This window comes from Lygodium microphyllum, chromosome 1 (assembly GCF_053477565.2).
Source record: "Lygodium microphyllum isolate KBCC chromosome 1, Lygodium_microphyllum_v1.1.10, whole genome shotgun sequence".
In the NCBI taxonomy this organism is placed as follows: Eukaryota; Viridiplantae; Streptophyta; class Polypodiopsida; order Schizaeales; family Lygodiaceae; genus Lygodium; species Lygodium microphyllum.
The window spans coordinates 161,175,294-161,196,463 of record NC_141135.1 but is presented as its reverse complement, the minus strand read 5'-3'; the positions used below and the strand labels follow the sequence as shown (position 1 = coordinate 161,196,463).

Below are 21,170 nucleotides of genomic sequence, written 5' to 3'. Positions count from 1 at the left end.
TTACTATTGAATAAGGGAAGGTTGGTCACACATTGTTATTGTTGGGGTTCCCACACCTTGTGTTACTCAATCTCTTGTTCCATCCTCCATAGCTCACATCTCTCTTGGTTCTGCTTACTTATACTTCCACTTAGGCTTCACCTTTTAAATGAGACTTACACAAGGCATCATACAAAAGAAGGACATCCTCGTATGAGAATCCTAGAGACCAAGGTAGACAATAAGGCAAATAATTTTTGAATCCCACCAATCAAAAGAATCCTTAGTCCCTTTCTTGTTGTGCCCCAAATAAAGTCCTCGTAAAAATCCCCTTAGTCCAAGGGCTTAATATCTTTAGAAAAAAAAGGAAAAAGAAAATCATGTTTTACTATTTTCCTTACCCTATAGATCAGAGTCCACCTCTTCTCCAAGTGAATTGAGTTTGAGCTTCCCTCTTTCTCCTGCTCGCTTAATTTGCTTCCCTTTCTCCTTGCTCAATCAATGTGCTCTCATTCTCTAGTTCCCCCCAGTTGAAACATGTTTTTTAAATGTGCCACCTTATAGTTAGAATGTGAATCACACACACACACACACCCATGCATGCACATACACATATGTATGTATGTATGTATGTATGTATGTATGTATATGTAGAGAGAGAGAGAGAGAGAGAGAGAGAGAGAGAGAGAGAGAGAGAGAGAGAGAGTGTGTGTGTGTGTGTGTGTGTGGGTGTGGGTGTGGGATGTGAGTGAGTAGAGAGAAAATGTACACATATACACACACAGCCTCGTATAGAGAGAGATAGAAGTATTAGAGAGATTCTCCTTAAGGGGGAGAGAGAAATATATTAAAAAAAGAAAGAAAAAAAAAAGGTGCCACTCTAAACCTCTTTAATGGTATATTACTTTATAACATCCACATTACATATCTCTAGATATTGTTTGTTGATTCTAACCAAATTTATCGCCAAAACATTATTCACAAATCATTATGGGACCCAAAAGGAGAGATATGGAACCCTTATGTGATGCATATATTGTTTAAGAAAATGAAATCACCATAGAAATGAAAAACAAAGGAGCAATCAACCTTCCATGGCCAAGCAATAAGGCCAAGCTTTTTCTAGCATTCATATATCATTAAGTTATTATTATCATTAGGACTCATTGAAAAGAGTTGTATGCATTTTTTTGTATGATTGTGCTTGCAATTAGAATAAGAAGACTTGAATGGTTGATATGGCAATTGGACCCATGGGACCAACAAATGTCTTGTTGACAATTGGACTAACCCCAAGTTCCAATTGTAAAGTCAGAGAAAATGAGATAAGCTACTCAATATCCAAGGCCAAGAGCTAAGCAATGGAAAAGGCCAAGCATGTTATTGCTTTATTACCTTAGGTGGAGCAGCTTAGAGGGGCTTTGAGTAAGTGAATCCCTTGTCAGCCTATGATAGGATTGTGATAACTTCGTAATCCCCATTGCTTGGATTGGGATGGAAGACCTCAAACTCTAGACCAGGGATGGCATGGATTCATGGGAGTTGAAATCCTGCAAGGCTTGTAATTAAGAAATTACTTCCTAATTAAAAGGAGTTGTTTTTCAATGATTGATTGTTGATGTATTGTGTAGTAGATTGCACAATGAACCTTGTGTAATGGGTTGATTAAGAAAGTTGATTACATATATGTTCACAATGTGGCATCATACACTCCTTAGATAACTAAGGTCTATTGGGTGTATAAGGTGAAAAGTGGGTGTGTGAGGGTCCCAATGATCCCATCCTAAGGATGGTTGGACCTGATTAGTTGGGTTGCTTTTTACGACTAAAGCTGACCAATCATGATTGCTTATGTAGTAGGATAAAATCCAAATCACTGTTTTAGGGGAGATGAGTGCTTCAGCTTGTCCCCTCCTCTTTTTGCTTGCATGTATGTTAAGGCCAAATAGAGTGCTTTCCACCATGTGGCTTCTCTTTCCCTTCAAACACTTGGACACATGTTTGCTTCCTCTCATTTAACTCTCCAAAATTTGAAGAGATACTTGTTATCATCAACAAATAGCATGAATGTCCAACAAGTGAAGCTAGAGAAGGAATAGAATAAACAAAGAAAAGAAGAATAATTATCACTCACAAACAATAGTAATATCACACAGGAAAAGCATTGCCATAAACATGGAAAATTAGTTCTAAAATATTATGCACATGAGGTGTGACAATGAAAATGCATCATGAAAATCCCACGTGGATTTCACTTTTTGGTTTACATGTTAGAGTGTACAAATGAAGGCAAAATTCTTTGTAAGCTCAGACAATTGGTTAACCATGACAAGACAAGCAATGTGAAAAATAAATTTTTATTGCAAAATGACCTATGAGAATGGTTCATCAACATGTGCATCTGAGGAGCTAGAATGCATAAATGCAGTAGTAGTTACTCGTTTTCGTTATCATACCTCAAGTGCAAAGGGTACAATAGACACCAATCGTAGAAGCGTTTCACAGATACACATTTTACTAGTTTATTAATAATCTAGAAACTCTGAATTTCTACAAAATAGTGCCCTAAAGAGGAATAGTTCGCAAAGCAAGGCGTAGTTTTTTGTGTGAATCTCAAAACAAGAGGGCAATACATGCACAAGGCAGTGGTGTCGGTGAATGCTCTCATAGTTTGTGGAAAATTTTGATATAGTTTACAAAGAGTGATCATGGCCCGCATTCGGAGATGCTATAGAACCTCCCCCTTAAGGGAGCAGGCCAAAAAGGTTATATAGCCTATAGGCTCACTGCAGATACCCGTTGGGCACGCCTAAGAAAGAGGAATGTTTTTCTCAACTACAAGTCAGACTCTGCAGACTCAGGATGATGAAAAAGAGTAAAGCAGGAAGAGAATCCTGCTGCGGCGCTTGTCCTCTTTTAAGACATCCAAGCAGGCTAGTGTTGTGCACCGCGCCAATTTGCTTCACAGCGGCATAGACGAGCGGGTGAAGAGAACGACAGGATGGAAGGTGGGAAGAGAAAGGTGGGGCTGGTATACGACGAACGCATGTGCGCTCATGCGGACCCCTTCGATCTCTACCACCCGGAGACGCCGCAACGTATCCTGTCGATCGCCGAACGCCTTAAGTCCGCTGGCATCTTCCAAAGGTATCCACAGAGACACAGAGAGAGAGAGAGAGAGAGAGAGAGAGAGAGAGAGAGAGTGTGTGTGTGTGTGTGCGTGTGTGTGTTTTGCCAAACACACGCTTTCAGTAAATACTTGAAGTCCAATCCGAGAATCAACCAGTCTATTCAGGCAATCGCAGGGTTAGTCAGCCAATGCAGTCCAATTGTCTACTTGTCATTCTCTGCTTTATGCCTTGTTGAACCCTCCCAAGCATCTTCCTTCATCAGATACCATAGATTCATGAATTACGCCATAACCATTAAAAAATTACACTACCTATCTGAAATTATTTTCTAAAATCCGAACCTTCTTTTGCAGATGCGTGCCCGTGGAGGCAAGAGAAGCTACAGATGATGAACTCGCAAGTGTGCACACCAAGGGCCATATTAAGTTGATGCGGGATGCTAGTAGTGCAGCTTATGGAAAGCAAGGACGGAAAGCTCTGGCTAGGCTCTATAACTCAATATACTTCAACGAGGGCTCTTCTGAATCAGCGTTACTTGCAGCTGGCTCAGTTGTAGAGGTTATTTTCCAGCACCTGTTCTTGTCCTCCAGTATCAGTAACTAGTTAGACCCACACATTATGCATGCTGCATGTGTATGTGCATGAGTAAACGTTGATGAATTCAAGCACAGTCAGATGTACAAGAGGTCATTTGGCTAGTGAACAAAATCCATATGCACAGCTAAGCAACCAACCTAAAAAGCCACACAGCTACAAGCAGTAAAATAGAACCTGGTAGAGCTTGATTCCCGGAAAACAAGATGTGTAGGCTGTAGAAACCTTCCAGTATATGTAAGTGGAGTGAAACAACTAACTTGATCCATGTGTCAGTGGCTAACTCGGCACCTTAAATGTGCTCACACTAGTTGGACCAGTTTTGATTCTTCATATGGGGAACTTAGTTGAGTTTGACATATGTATACTAGTACTAGGTCCTTATACTTTGGCATCTCACTATGGAGACTTTGGATGATAATGTTGCTCCTTTTCACTATAGTGATGGAGATCCTATTTTATCATGGTGCACACTAGTGGATTCCATGCTATGTATTTTGTGGAGCTTTGTAGTTATTCATTCGTGTTGTTGTCTTTCTTATATGCTCATTAATCTTGCTTCTTTGCTTCCACATTGCATCATTTTGAAATGATATTATATGGATAGGTTGTGTTCTAATACCATCCTTAGCGTTGTTGCATGATGTTTATGTTAGTAGTCATTTGTGTCATGCACAATCATCTCCCACATGTTAAACCTTAGTCTGAGTGAGATAGGGACATTAGGAGCTTTGAAATTTTGTTTGTTTGTCATTTCATGTATTTTGACGAAGGAGACTACTCTTTCTAAAGTATGCTCATTTTCTTTTTTAGTCGATTTGAGTGTGTTTATATTGGTTGTTCCAGTTATCCAAAGCTCAGTGCATTTCTTTCTCAGTGGTTGGAGGTTGTGTTCACGTTGCTAATAGTAGGGCAACTAGTTTGATCATAGTGATCAGCATCTTCTTTGATTATTTGGTTTTTTTTGCTATGGCTGGCTAGCATTTATGGCTCCACTAGTATTCAATTTGCCAGTTTTTTAGGTTTTTGTCTAGTTATTAAAAAATCCTATAACAGGGAGCGGTTCGAGAGAGTTAAAATGGGGAGAGATTCTAGATTGTCAAGGACCCGAAACTTTCTATAAATAGGCATGCTCTCCTCCATTTATTCTAAATCTCGTTTTTGTAGGTTTCAAGTTCCTTAGCTTTGTTTCCCACACCCCATTCACAGAGGACATCTTAGTCAAGGTTGCCTGACATTGTCTACATTCATTTGGCACCTTTTTCCAGCCTTCATTGTGCAATCTACACCATCTATTGTTGTTGTCCAGCCTTGACAACTGTTGCTCACTCTCTTTGTTGTCTCTAGTTGCCACGTGGCAACATTTGCTATGTTTGGACTTGTTGGCTATTGCCTTGTTGCCTTGCCCTTTGTTAGCAGATATGTCAGTTCATGGCGGAGTCTGTGCATGTGATTTAGTGGGTTAGGGCATCAGTACATTTTCCTAATTATCTAGGCCTTTTATTTGGCTATTTATGATGGCTATGTTAAGATTTTGTGTTGGCTGACTAGCATTATAGCATTCTTTTGGTCTATTTATTCAAGTTGCTCCTCCACAGTCATGATCATTCATCTGTCATTCACAGGTCCTTTCTAGAGAGAGAAGGTGCCTTTACAGCTAGTGTCTCACATTGGTTCTGTATTGTCTCATGTCTTGGTATATGGATTCCATTTCTTGAGTCTTTTTCTAAGTTCTCTTTGTTTGCAGCGTTCTTTTTTTTCTCTCAGTCTTGTGTTTAATCATCTATTTTAGCATACATACTTCCACTGCTGCATCCACTTTTGACATGATATCATATTTTAGGACGTGTATTCCTGCTGATTTTAGGACTTCCCCTACTTCTTGTTGATCAGGTGATTGTTGCTTGTTGCCATCGCCTTGTCTGCCACCCTTTGGAGCTTGCAATTTTGCTCTAGCTGCCTGTGTTTCATTGTTTGTTGCGTTTAATGCAGGTCCTAACAAGTAGCTTGCATTTAATGCTGTCTAACCTGTGTTTTTACTTGCAGTTGTTGTGTCTTCTGCTCTTGGAGATTGGGGTGCCAGCATTTGTTGCCTTCCGATAGTGTTTGTGGCTTTTTTTCATTTTATGTAGTCAATTTTGTGTCATCAGCTTGTGAATACTGCGCGTAAACTCTCATTTTATGTAGTCTTTGTTGTTGGTTTGATTGTTTTTTTTTCTCTTTCTCTCCACTTTCTATCCTCTATGTTCTCTTCCTATCCTCTCCGGAGGGCTCTTTCATACACTTCTATTAATGATAAGCTACATGGTGTCACGCGGATGTGAAATTTTGAGATGCTTTAATCTTGCTAGTAACATTTGATTAAGTTACTAATCAAATGTGCAAGGTTGTTTAGTACATGTGATGCACATGGGCCATGGCAGTTATTTCATGGAAACGGGTCAAGGACCTCGAGGATGCAGTGGGTGTTAAAGGCAAAAGTTGTGTTAAGTTATGCCAACTGGATTTTGGTGGTCAGTTGGTGCCAGGTTGGACCCTAGGACAATTGTTTGGCCATTAAGTATCAGTGGTGACACTAGGGAATTAATTAATGCTAGTCTAAGGGTCAACAGAGTTTGGAACCACTCCAAGATGCAAATGGCCTAGCCAATTTCATTCCGGGCATGTTTAATTTTGGGTAGGGTCAAAAGGGCTGAAATTAATTTTCAGAATTAATTAATTCTGAAAAATTAATTTAATGGCTGAAAATGCATTAGGAAGGCTGCCACTTGGCAAAACTTTTCCATGCAACTAGGGACAAGGCTGTTGGAGGGTGGTGGAAGTTGAATGGCAGCCATTTGGAGCTTGGTGGAGGGAGAGGAGGTGATCTGATTTGACTCAGAGAGGCGACGACGGTTTTTCGCGTGCCGCGACAGGACAGGGGGCAACAGGTTTTCTCTTTCGCCTCAAGAGAGGCGGTGGCAGGAGAGGAGGGCTCGCTAGAGCTAAGCTAGTGTTTTACCCTCCTTTTGAAGCTATTGGTGCCATCAGATTTGTCATCAGAGCTATGAATCTGAATATACATTTCAGCTGACTTTCTCTCTTTCTACAACATTCTCTCATCTCCTCCAGTCTATGCTTAAGTATTCTCAGCAATTCTCAGCCATGGGTAGCAGAGTACAACCAATTTTGGTGGACAGCAGAGAGTTTACCGCTGTAAACCCTAAATTACAGCAGTAATTAGGGTTTAGTAGCCATCTTGGGGCTCGTGCCATCAGTCAAAGGCATTGTACACTGAAATCAGCATCGGAAATTCATGGAATTGTGAGGATTTCAGACGCCAGTCCATCTATTGTGAATTTGGGGCAGCATTTGACCAGTTGGGGTTGCATTAGATCTATTGTGAATTTGGGGCAGCATTTGACCAGCTGGGGTTCCATTAGAGCAAGTCCTGGGTGAAAATCAAGGGGCGATTTGCCCGAATGCTTTGCTGATTATTGGAACAGCAAGGGGCTTTTGAATCAGCCAAGGAGATTGTGAAATCTCGGCTTGCAATTTATCCATCAGCAATTGAAATTAAAGAAATACCGAAAGGGGCGCTAGTTTTAGGGCCAACAGGGTGTCCACTGTCCAAGTTTATGAAGGTAAAGTGAGCATTTCAGTTTATGTTCATTTGCTAATTGCTGTAATTAAGTGCTTAATCAGGTTAAACCACCCTATCCGAGAAGAAAGGCGTAGCCTTGACTATCTAACTTGGAGTGCTGTTTTGAAAGCTTAGTTCATGCAAAAGTAGTTATGGTACATTGCTTGTGGAGCTAATTCTATATCCTTAGTGTCCTTTTCCAGTTGCAAAAGATTTTAATGAGGACAGTTATGAGAAAGCTGTGCTCCAGAAGCATGGCCAAAGCTTTAGCTATTGTACGAGACACCTTCCTATGAAGAAACTTTCACACCTACCACTCGGTTGACATCCTTTTGTTTGTTGGTTGTGATCGCTGCACACATTGGCCGATCTATCAAATGGATGTCAAAAGTGCCTTTCAGAATGGTTATTTGAAGGAGGAAGTCTATGTGGAGTAGCCTCTCGACTTTTCTTCCGCTAATGGGGCTGATAAGGTATTTCACTTGTAGAAAGCTCTTTATGGGTTGAAGGAGAAAGTCTTTGTGGAGCAGCCTCTCGACTTTTCTTCCTCTAATATTTGAAGGAGGAAGTCTATGTGGAGCAGCCTCTCGACTTTTCTTCCGCTAATCGGGCTGATAAGGTATTTCACTTGTAGAAAGCTCTTTATGGGTTGAAACGAGTGTTAAGGTCTTGTTACCACAAGATAGACAAGTTCTTACAACGAACTTATGGATACCATTCTATCCCCTACGATCCACATCTATATATATGCACCAGTAGCGTAGGGGTTAACTATGTCTTGCTATATGTTGATGATATCCTACTCACTGGCTCAGATTTTGCAGCTCTCATAGAAATTAAGGCATAACTTTGCGCTACCTTCAAGATAATAGACTTAGTTAGGATTGTTGTCTTATTTCTTGCGAATAAAGATTGTTAGATATGAGGAAAGTATCTTTCTATCACAGTAAAAGTACCCCCTTAGCTGGTGAAACAGTATTGCATCGATCAAACACAACTAATGGCCACGCCTCTAGATTCCACTGTCCATCTACACAAGTATACCTTGGGTTTGCCTTTTGATGCTTATACCTATCATTTTGTTGAAGGGAAATTACTTTGATTGATTCATACTAGATCAGATCTTGCATTCTTAGTTATTTTGCTTAGTCAACATTTTAATGTATCTAGAATGTCTCATTGGGTTGCTTGTCTTCGTGTATTAAGATATTTAAGTTGTATCTATAATCTTGACTAGCTTATGGACATGGTTTATGCTTGCAAGGGTATACTGATTCTGTTTAGGCAGGAGATCCTGACACCAAATGTTCTCATGGCGGTTACCTCTACACCTTGGGCACGACACCCATCTCTTGGGCCAACCATAAGTAAAAGACAATGACGGCTTCCATGGCCGAGGCGGAGTATTAGGTTATCTTCGATGGCACTACGGAGGCCATCTATTTGAGAAACTTACTGGCTGCACTTCAATTATCTTGCGAGTCGCCTACAGTTGTCTACTGCGACAACTAGAGTATCATTGTCCTTGGGGGCAATCCTATGATCTCCCCTGAAACACGGCATGTGGTAGTTTACTATCACTTCATCAGAGAGCAAGTTGAGCCAGACACTACTCGCCTAGAGTCTGTGACGTCAAGCGATAATTTTGCAAATAGTTTGATCAAGGCGATCAATCGACCAATTCAATAATATCTTCTATTGCGGATCGGCATGGGTACACTCTCCTCTACTTTTTTAAATTGATGGAAAGAGGATGCTTCCCACTTACTTTCCTTTCAGTTTGAGAGGGGGTGGTTTTCTTATCTTAATATTGACATTGATAATGTTTACAGATTTTTATTTTTAAATATTTATTTCTTATATATTTTGAACATTTGTAACTTCATAAACAATTTTCCTATGAGAATACTATCCAAGTGGCATTGTTGTATTGCATTCTACATGAGTATGAATATTTATATCCTTCTTTGGATTATCCCATGCATCAACATTTTGTTCATGTAAACATGCATATGATGCGTATTTATTCATTTTCAATCACCCTTGGAATGATTGACTCTGAATATACTAAAATCGCGGCATTACACATGGGAATCTACGAAGGTACTTTTTTCCTATGGTATGTTGGCTTTGCTTATCTTGCTTGCTTGCCTATCTTACCTTTCTCTCCATATATTCTCCATACGATTACACATATATATACACTTAGGAATCTCTAAACACTTATCCTAGTAGTGTGCGGGATTGTTTTGCTTATTGTATGGAGGAAGTGGAGCCATCCATTCTTATTTTCGTGTACTTCGAGACATAGTGACTCAATGGGATGAAAAATAATTTGGAACCATCACTTAATGCTAAATCTTTTGACAAATCACACAAAAAGCCCTAAAAAAAATCTTAAAAAAATAAAAAATAAAACACAAACAAAAGTCCATTGCTGATTCCACTTGCCTTTGGGAAGACTTGGTAGGCCTCTCGGCAACCAATGTGCACCCTTGGTCCGATACCTTGGCTTCTCTGGGTGATCACTTAGGCTCCCTTGGTGAGGTAACCATCGCCTTTGTAGTCTTGGTAGGTCATTGGGTAGCCGACGTGCATTCTTCGCTCGATGCCCTAGCTGTTTTGGGGTGGGACACCTTAGGGTAGAAGAAAATGTATATCTCAAAGGCCTATTTCTCATGGCTCACTTTTGGACCTAAGTGAGAGTATTGAGATAAAAATACATTAGTTTGAGTTAAACAATCCCAAAACATGCTTAATTAATTAAAAAGTCTCTTATTTTAAAAAGAAACACGATCCTAGAGAGGTATTGTATCCCACATGCAAAACCCTAATTTGGGTGTCCCAAACTTTCTATAAATATGCGTGCAATCGACCACTCCTCCTCAATCTCGTTTTTGTAGGTTTTAGGAGCCATAACTCTACTACTTATATCTTGTTTGCAGAGAACATCGTTGTCAAAGCTTCCACCAATCACCTGCTACCATCTAGTGTCTGATTCCAATCTTTCTCATGTATTTGCAAGTGTTGCCAGGTTCCAAGAGTTGTCACCTACAGTTAGTTGCTGCCGCCTACAGTTTGCAGCAATCATCATCAATTGATTGCAATCACCATCAGCCAGTAGCTATTGCCATTATCTTCTCTCTCCTTTGAATACTACGTTTCGGTTTTTTGGCTACCGCCTTGACATTCTTTTACCACTATTTGTTGCGTTTGCGCCTAACACAACTATTGTGTTGATTTTCTCTCTCAAGTATATTCGCTTTTAGTCTTTCTCTCTCCTGCATTGTTGTTTGCATCAGATCTACCCTTCCTTGGTTGCATTTGTTGATGTTCGATATTCTGAAGCTGCCTTTGCTGCGATTTGCGATCCATTCGGAGTACGATACACTCTATAGCTCATAATCTCTACCTTAGAATCCTAGAGATACGAGAGTTCAAGGTTCAGTATTCACTGCATAGTGTGTTTGCTGCATGAGCATTGTATATTTATTATTCATTGTGTTTACTGTCTTTGAGTTTTCCTAACCCTAACCCTAACTATGTTTTGAGTTTATTAGTCTGTGCTTTGTCGTACAATTGATTTCGTGCTTTTTGCATTTAGAACATTTCTTCACAATAGGGGCTTGAGAGATAAAAATGTCCTTTTTGTGTTTAGAGCATTTCTTCACAATAGGGGCTTGAGAGATAAAAATGTCTTCTATGGGAATCATATGATGAGCAGCTCCACTATGCATAATCTAAGAAGCAGCTCCACTGTCCACAATTCAAGAAGTAGCTGAAGTACTCGATTGTGACGAGTGGACCTCTACAATCAGCTCTCGAAGGCAATTCACACGTGCACAAGACTTGCATTTTTAAATGTCTCTATGGAGACGAGGTGGGCCTCTATAAACCAGTTAGACAAGCCCTCTAGCGTTGAAAACATTGTGGACTATGATGACTGACTGGTGGCAACATGAGTTTGACCCCTCCATTGCCCCTGAAATTCATTTTCACCACCTTGCCTCCCCCTATTGGGGGTTGCCCAACTAGGGGGCTGGGGTCTAGGACTTTAGTTTTCGCTGTGTACCTCAAGTCTTTGATTAACACTCGTCATCAAAATGGCCAGCCTTTTGTAATGTTAACAATACCATTTTTGCTTTGATATATTCTGCCACTGGAGTTTGGGAGACAACTAGGTGTTTCCCTGGGCCTCACTAGATTGATGTTGAGACCGAGTGGAATTTTGAGTTTTCTTGCCCTTCCATGGAATCTTGACTGAGAAGTTATTCCCAACTTGGGCTCTCTCGATTGTAGGGGCTTGAGAGATAAAAATGTCCTCCATGGGGGTCATACGATAAGTAGCTTCATTGTCCACAATCCGAGTAGTTGAAGTACTCGATTGTGATGAGTGGGCCTCTGCAGTCACCTCGTTGGAGGTAATTCACAGATGTGGACGAGACTTGTATCCTTAAATGTCTCTATGGAGACAATGTGGGCCTATGCAGACCAATCAAACAAGCACTTTGGTATTGAAAGCATTGTCAATTGTGATAGCTAACCAGTGGCATTGTGAGTTTGGCATCTCCATTGCTTGTGAGATTCGTTGTTACTAGCCTACCTTCCCTGTTTGGGGTTGCCCAACTAGGGGGCTAGGGTCTAGAACTTGAGTTTTGACTGTGTGCCTCGAGCCTTTGATGGACACTCATCATTAAAAATGACCAGTCTTTTGACAATGTTGACAATATCAATATCAATTTTTCTTTGATATATTTTACCACCCAAGTTTGAGACGACTAGGTGTTTCCCTAGATTTCACTAGATTGATTTTAAGTTTGAGTGGAATTTTGAGTTTTCTTGTCTTTCTATTGCTATCCCTTTGGGAAATAAGCAACAAGAGTCCCGTGTACAGGAGATGCCCCATGAAATTAATCGAATAGTTGAGCATAATGCAGTAGCTAACACTCAATTTTATAGAACGTGGGCATAGTGGGTTGTGAGATCACCTCCTACACAAAATTGAAATACTTCCTTAGGAGCTTGTTTAGAAACAATGTAAGTTGATCATCAAGGGACTTAGAAGCCCCTATAGTGGAGAATTCAAAGAGAAGTCACTAATATTGTGTCAACTTAACCTTCAAATCATCCCCAACAACAAATTTGAAGTTTTGAAGCTCATGGTCCAAGTTTATGCAAAGGTCCTATCCCGACCTGCATAGCAGTCAATCAAGGGTTCCCAACGCTCGGACGCTAAGTCAAAGTACTGAAGCTGAGAATCAAACTCATCCAATGGGCTCTACATCAGCTCAACAATAGTAGAGGCATTTCTAGCCTTCCATGAGTAGGTAACCTCGTATGCAACAAGTGTGGGATCAAGTTGGGATTCTAAACCCTTGCACAATATCGAATAGGTTTTGTGAGTCTAAGGATATCTCATTAGATTTCACCAAGTAGTATAGCTAGACCCATTAAAACGAGTCTTATCAATAAATGCATACTTGCTGATGAGGACAAAGAACCATGAGGTATCTGAGAATATGGTATGGATAATGTTGTGTATGATAATAGAGGTAGAGGAGGTAAAAATAAATAGGAGGAGGTGGGTAGATAAGAATAGGCTATGGGTATCCGATTGATGCATAAATACTGGAACATGAATGTTTCCATAAGGGCTGCTCAAGATGGACCCATTGGGACACATAAGGGCTATCCAAATGCCATCTAGGGCACTATAAAATGAGCATGTGGTCCACTGGGTAAAGCAATAGAGGCAAACTGTGGTACCAAATGCTCCACACTCGAAGCTAGCCCCTACGTGGATAGCTTGAATATGTGTGTATGGAAGATTGACCCTCCATCACCGATACACTGTCTAGATAAGTGAAGAGGTCCTAAAGGCAGTGCCTAAGTGTAAGCAACCCCCCGATGTGGTGTGTGTAGTGTAATGAGGTGTACTTATTGGAGGCTGAATGAAGTGTGCAATGAAAGATGAGGGAGAGATAGTGGGAGGTTGAATGGATTTGTAATTGATGTAGTAATGAGAAATGAGTTAGGTTCCCTTTGCCCATTAAATGCGAATGATGATTCACCAAAATCAAATTAACCATGAGAAGCAAAAGTGGAAGGAAAAGATTGAGAAGAAGCACACACCAATGAATCTAGCAACTTTTGCTTATCTTTTCTTGAGTTCAAATGGAGAAATCTATGCTCTTCAAGGCTTTGAATCAATACTTGGTTTGAAGAGTTCCTTCATCCTGAGCGTCACCTATATCTTGCAAAAAAGAGAGCAAATTCAAAAGATTGAGAAGTGTTGTTTTGCATACTTGACAGAGGAGTAAATGAAGGTGGAGATGTGTATGAAGGTGGAGATGTGTATGGAAGAGATGAAAGAGCTACAGATGGTCATGAAGGTGGTAGAGAGATGGAAGGTTTGTACTCTATGCCTTCATCCTTATTGTAAAATCATTAGACCGGTGCACCAAATCTAAAGGGGAAAACTCAAATTTACCTTCAACCTACTGTTGAGCTCGATGCATTAAGATGAGATCATACTCAGCTCGTGTAATCTCATAAGATCAAGGGACTTCATAGTAGTCCAATGACTCTTTGGCTATGCCAGCTCTTTGCGAAGTAGGCTGTGTGACCCACTCTGGCTTGAATCTCAATGTGCTAGGCTCAGGAGCATCGTGATGTCGTGAGGATGTATTCAAAGTCATCTTTCCATTTGTGGTTCTGACTTGTGCAAGGAAATTTCAGATCAAGGCCAAGTGTTCTTTGAGAGTACTTAGCTCTGATACCATGTAAAACAAATAACCTAATGCAGTAACACAATTGAAAGTATATGACAAGGCATAAACTCAATAGAACACAGTTAGGGTAACTCAAAGACAATGAAGACAATGAAAATCATAAATGAATAAATTTGAATAATACAATGCTTGTGTAGTGAATACACTATGTAGTAAATGAATATTGTTCCCTGAACTCTCGTGTTTTGAGAATCAAGACAAAGATAATGAGTTAGAGAGTGTGTGGTACTCTTGACGAATCCTAAATCGCAGCAAGATAGCCTCCAAGATGTCGAACAGCAACAAGTGCAACAAATGATGATGCCATCAATGTCAAACGTGTAGAGGAGAGAGAAAGTAATCAATATAGCCGTTGATGATGACGTGACAAGCTATACGTCAATCAATTGTGATCAAAATGCGGCAATTGCTACCGTTGTGGAGGGTGTTAGAAGTGGATGCAACATTGGACCCCATCTCTTCACTCTCTCACACTCCCTCTTTAGCATTGGAGAGTCATGAGGAATGAACACATCACCTGTACTAGAAAGCAATAAAGAAAGGGGTAATCAAGTCCTTCCCTCAATTTGAAGACAAGGATTTCTTCCACGCCTTGGTTGAAAGATTTGAATCGAAGTTTAAGGAAGAGAATGACTCTGCAAGTTTGTCCAGATCTTGCTGCCTCTTCTCCTTCTTTCAAGAAGCTGCTAACTCTTTATAGTCCTTTCGGAAGTGTCCCTTCCTACCATAGTGATAACACTAGGCCTTCAACTTTTTCTTCCTTTCACCCATCTCTAAGGCTACAAGAGCCTCATCAAAACCTGTATAGTGAGATGAAAGCCTATCCATAGACGCAAATATGCCTCATCCTCCAGTAGCATGAAAGACATGTAGATAAAGCTCACGTGTATTGAGGATGTTTGCATCCTGAAAGCAAGCATTGGCCACTCCATCGAACTCCAAGGGAAGCTTGTAGAGTACTATCGCCACAAGATGTGCCTCTAAAAGAGTAGATTGCATGTGAAGGTGATCATGTACCTGTGTAACAGGAAGTAAAAATGACCGAATAGAATGCTTCGGCTCAAACTTCATCTACTAGAGCTGTCCATAAAGGTTCACTGCACGTATAGTCAGTGCCGTGCTTTTATCAGAAACCTTCGACTACAAGGCAAGCCTTATATTTGTCCAAAGTACCCAGTCTTTACTCCTCCAAATAACCATTCAGAAAGGCACTTTTGATGTATATTTGGTAGATCGGCCAACCATGGTGAGCAACGAGCGCAATCAATAGATGAAAGAATCTCAACCGAGTGTTAGGTGTGAAGGTTTCTTCATAGTGAATGCGGTGATTTTGTCGGAAACCTTGCACTACAAAGTGAGCCTTGTATTTGTCCAAAGTACGGTTAGTCTCTAGATTGGTCGTAAAGATCCACTTTGTCTTGATGACCGGCTTGTGACGAGAACGATCTACCAATGTTCAAGTTCCATTGCAATCTATACTATCTAGTTTCTTCTCCATGGCCTCACGCCACAAAGGGGTCCTCCAGAGTCTCTTGCTCAGAATGTGCAATGTAATCAACTGTAAACAACGATGCATATGAAGCATGAGGGGCGAGCTGAGCAGACCTTCTAGGGCCGTTTGGAGTAAGATCCAGAGGAAGGATCCTCGAATCCCACATGTTTTGCTGGTATCAGTGAGGTAACGGGTCTCGTAGAGGAGACCTGGGAGTTGAAGTATTTGCAGGAGGGTTAGGATCGGGTAGTAGACCCGGCTTAGTAGGCACGATTGGGGGAAGGATCCTCGAATCCCACACGTTTTGCTGGTATCAGTGAGGTAACGTAGAGGAGGCCTAGGAGTTGAAGTATTTGCAGGAAGGTCAGGAGCGGGTAGTAGACCTGACTCAATAGGCACGATCTCAAATGATGTGATCGAAGGGGAGGACAAAGAGTCCAGTGTAGAGGACTACATAATGTCCCTCTCATCAAAGACGACATCGCTTCGAATGATCATCTTGTTCGTTCAAGAATCGAACAAAAAATAGGCTTTCGCTTTGGATATATAGCCCACAAAAATCAAGAGATTTGCTAGAGGGGCGAGCTTTCCTATCTTGTCATCAAGAGTGTGCGTATAAGTATGACTATCAAAAACTTTGAATTGAGAAATAACAGGCCGAGAGCCAAAGAATGCCTCATACGAAGTCTTTCTAGGGACTGCCGCAGTAAGGCATTGATTGAGGATGTATACTGAAGTATTAACAACTTCAATCCAAAGGTGCTGAGGGAGCTTTGCCATGAACATCATAAAGTGTGCCATATTTAGGATAGTCCAGTTCCTACGCTCTATGACTCCATTCTGTGTTGGGGAGTTGGTAGAGGTGAGTTGTGTGCAATCCTTGCTCCTGTAGAAACTGAGAAAACTCGTGGGAGGTAAACTCGCTACGAGAATCACTCCTCATAGTACCTCCACGATGACTAGTTTGGTTATGGACCAGTAGCACCCGAGCATTGAAATAAGTAAAGGCATCAGACTTGTGCTTGAGAAAGTACATCCACATGTATCTAGAGAAATCGTCCACTATGAGAAGAAGTATAGTGTGCCATTTAAGGTGGTAGTGGATGTGGGATCACAAAGATCTACATGAATGAGCCTAAGGGTTTGAATAGCATGAGTGAGAGATTGCTGAGGAAAGGGTGTATGATGATGCTTATCTAGTTGACATGCTTTACAGACCTCTTGAGATAGTTTTAGGCAAGGAAGGCCCTTAACCATCCCTTGATGCGATACCTCATAAAGAGAGTCGTAGCCAAGATAGCCCAAGCAAAAATGCCAAAGATGCTCAGAGGCCGTGGGCTCCTATGTAGTGGTAAAAGCTTGGATGGTGTCACAACTCTATAGAAACAGAATTTGTATCCTTTTTCATTAATTTGTCTATATAATGATTTATTAAATTTATTTCCTTTGCACTAATTAGATATAAAGAAAAGTGCATTGGAGCTGGCCACTGATGAGTGGTCACAGGTTATGGTGGACCCACACGGTGGGTTAGAGAAAAGATAGTTCACACTTCCACCTATATGACCCGATTGGGCGCCTGTGACTAGAACTCACGCATATCAGGGTTAGACTCGCACACAGAAAGGATTGATGCCTTGAAGTGTGGGCTAGATCCACCAGAACAGACAGTTACAATCAACAAGATGGCATGATCATGAAATGCTTGTATAATGTGCATGTGTGGGCTGAAAGCTTGAAATGCACATTTCTTTGCATAGGAAAGTCACATGAATATTCGGATACCATTTTTGCGATGTACACGGAAAAAGCTTTCATATGATACCCATATTGGGGGGTCCCTAAATTTTAGGAGCCTCGAATTAGCCTAAAAATGCTAGTCCTAAAAAATAGGGATGTCATTCTAAAAATAGTAAGTTCTGTATTCTGACTGTGCTTACTAAATTTGGTTGTTTCTATTCTTGACAGTATTCAACCCAAAAAAGAAGGCCATAGAGAAGAGACAAGTGTCAAGACACTTGTCACACAAGTTTCCAAGTATCCCACCACTTGTCACATCTCATGACATGTGGCCGGACACTTGTCTTGTGCTACTCCACTTTCCCCTTTTGTACTAGCTCTCCCCTCTCCTATAAATAAGAGCTCGTTTTTCTTCATTCAACATCATTTTTCTTTGCTGTAAACTCATGTACAGCACCCACAGATAGCCAGAAACTGGCCCCATCCATCCCCATCATCATCCCCCACTTCTCCATTATCAAATTCCTCCATATTCCCTCTTCTATCACTGTTGTTTTACAAGACAGCAAGCCTGTAAATTCATTACAGCACCTCCTTCTTGAGCTCTTTCTTCCATTTTAGCTACAAGAAGTAAGCTCTATCCATGTACTGTTGATCAACGATGGAGAAAGGCTGAATTCCCCTTTTTCTTCTCTCATACTGCAAAGAAATCAGTTCTTATCATTGCATAATAGATAATGCATGTGTGTTTGTACATCTTTGCATGATCTTGTGAGAGTGAGAATTACTTCTTCTCACTCTCAGGTTGATTGTAACTGAGCTCTTCCCTAAGGGACTTGGGTTGAGCAGAAATACATTCCTTCGGGGGGGGTTGCCCATCTTCAACCCTCAATCTTGTCTCCATTACTTTTACATTTTCATGGCTGTAATTTTGTGAGTAATTTTCATTTTCAGCTTTAAGTGTTCATTCTCTTTTATATTAAATCTCGAAAACAAGCAAATATCATAATTGTTAAGCATACTACGTTGTTCGGGGCGTTTACAGTGGTATCAGAGCTTTGGCTTGGTCCTCACCCCCAACACTAGTAGTGCTTACAACTATAAGTTTGTTTGTTTTCAGCCCTTTCAGCCCTTGCATTGAGTGCTTGAGCATATTTTTTTTCTTTAGTCTCAATGGATCAATCGAGTGCTATCCTTCAAGCCATTCAAAGTCTTAGAGAGGAGAATCAGCAAATTCGTGAGCAACTTCTCAAACTAGAAAAAGTTGAGAATCCCAAAGAATTCAAGGAAAGAAGCCCATCTACTTCAAGGAGACAAAGCCATACCAATGAAAGGAGCCGATCAAGAAGTCCAACTACTTCTAAGAGGCAGTCCCATTCTACTTCAAGACAAAGAAGGAGATCGCGTCGAAGCTCATCCTCTTCTTCAAAGTCATCTGGCGCCTATTCTAATGGATCCTCTTCTAGTAATGAAGAGTCACACCCTTCTCGTGGAAGACCTCATCATCGTCAAAGACATCGACATTCTTCACCCTCGTCTCCATCTTCATCCCCATCAAGCACTTCATCATCTTCAACCTCAAGATCCGAGCATGGACGAAGGCATAAGAAGAAGAAGAAGACTAAGTCACTATCTCAACTTGAAAAGAAGATCAAGTTCACTATGTATGATGGTTCCCGAAATCCTGATCTTCTTCTGAAGTTTATTCGTCAATTTCAAATTTTGTATGGTCGTGACAAGTATAAAGAAAAAGAAAAGATTAAGTTTGTAGCTTTACATTTAACCGACTTAGCCCATACTTGGTGGACGGGGTTGGAATATGATCATGCTGCCCCAAAATCATGGCGGTCCTTTGTTCGCCTGATACAAAGCCAATTTCTTCCTGTTCATTTCAAAAGAGATGTAAAAATGGAATGGGATCGGCTTTGGCAAAGGAAAAATGAGTCACTTGGTGACTATACCAAGAGATTTTGGGAGCTACTTTTGAAGGTCCAACATTTCAAGAAGATCAGCAGTTCGGAAAAGCTTAGGAAGTTTCAAGGAGGTTTGCATTTTAAACTTCGTACTGCTCTTAATCATTATCATTGTTCTAGTCTCAGGGAACTCATTGACCATGCTGAGACATGGGAAATGGAGCACAATGGCAACAAATCATTCCAAAAGAATGATAAGAAGAGAGTAGCTGATGATGAGGAGTATTCAGCCCCAAATGAAGGACAAAAACAGTGGCAAAAGCAGCCACCATCAAATCAAAAGAAGATGAAGCCCTATGCACCTCCTAATGCTCCTCAATTTCGCTCCAATCTATATCCACAAGCAAAGCAATTTTCCGAAGAAGAAAAGCAACGCTTCATGAAAGAAGGGAAGTGCTTTAAATGTGGACAAACAGGCCACATAGCAAAGCAATGTCCAAACAAGGGACAAAGCAAGGTTTCTGACAACAAGCCTAAGTCGCCAGTGAAAATCAATGCTATCAGTGATGTAGTTGCAAACACATCTCACACTCCAGAGACGCGCAAATTATTAAAAGCTTGGGGACAGTTGCAAGGTAAGCAAGCACTATTCTTGATAGATCTTGGGGCGAATGAAAATATTATTTCCTTGCAATTAGCTAAAGAGCTTGGATTAAAGAATGAAGAGATGGACACTCCGGCAGAAGTTCGCCAAGCTTTAAATACTGATGAAGGTGACACAATGAAGACTGATACCCTACATTGGCAAGCTCAAGTTTCAAATTCAAGGCTACAGTGACGAAGATACCTTCTGTATCGGAGACCTTGATGGTTGCAATGTGATTCTTGGCATGCCCTGGAATCATAGAGTAGATTCAACCATCTTCTCTCAGAAAAAGAAGGTAGAACTCACCAACAAAGGCAAGAAGTACGAGATCCAAGCTGGAGTTTCTGGAGACACCATACCTATGGTAAGCCATATGCAAGTCTCTAGAGCAATTAAGGATTGTGTTCAATGTTGTCTGCTTTATGTCACTGATGTAAAAGATAATATGAATGCTGAAAACCAAGAGCAACTTCAGCTCTTGGAAAAGTATAAAGATTGTTTTTCGGAAGATCTTCCTTATCAGCTTCCCCCAGAAAGGCCTGAAGACCATCATATTGATATTATCCCGGGCAGTTCTCCTCCTAATATAGCACCATACCGTGTGAGCCGTCCTCAACAAGAAGAAATCAGAAAGCAAGTCGAAGACCTACTCAACCGTGGGCTAATTAGGCCAAGTAGCTCACCATTTTGTTCACCGGTTCTTCTTGTTCAAAAGAAAGATGGCACATTCAGGATGTGCATTGATTATCGAGCCCTCAACAAAATCACCGTGAAGAATCGGTTTCCTATTCCCAGAATTGACGACATTTTGGATCGTCTAGGAGGCTCTAAGGTTTTCAGCCGCATTGATCTAAAGAGTGGTTATCATCAAATTAGGGTAATACCACAAGATGTACACAAAACTGCTTTCCGCACTTCATACGGTCTTTATGAATTCTTGGTGGTTCCTTTCGGATTAACCAATGCACCAGCCACCTTTAATCGAATGATGGAGCGCATCTTTAGAGAGCATCGACAATATGTCGGTACTTTCTTTGATGATATTCTTGTCTTTAGCAAGAATGAAGAGGAGCATCATCAACACTTGGAAATTATTCTACAATTACTACAACAAAATCAACTCTTGGTAAATGGTAAAAAGAGTGAATTTTTCATGCATAAAATAAATTACCTTGGGCATGTCATCTCTTCTGAAGGGATTCAGATGGATCCTGAAAAGATCAGGATAATCCAAGAATGGCCTCATCTTCGTGATGTACATG

The 21,170-nt window shown here is 40.8% G+C and overlaps 1 protein-coding gene across 3 annotated transcripts in view; it reads left to right on the top strand.

The window, feature by feature from the left end:
• Positions 1 to 2,791: 2,791 nt before the first annotated feature.
• The window catches only part of LOC148041893 (histone deacetylase 5-like), a 109,271-nt gene continuing 90,892 nt past the window's right edge, over positions 2,792 to 21,170 (top strand). For all 3 annotated transcript variants that reach the window (XR_015691720.1, XM_087683867.1, XM_087683873.1), the window contains exons 1-2: positions 2,792 to 3,126; positions 3,464 to 3,668. Coding sequence is in view for 2 of the 3 variants with exons in the window: in XM_087683867.1 (XP_087539993.1) it covers positions 2,981 to 3,126; positions 3,464 to 3,668 (351 nt within the window). In the remaining variant the exon portion in view is untranslated. The remainder of the gene's footprint in view (positions 3,127 to 3,463; positions 3,669 to 21,170) is intronic.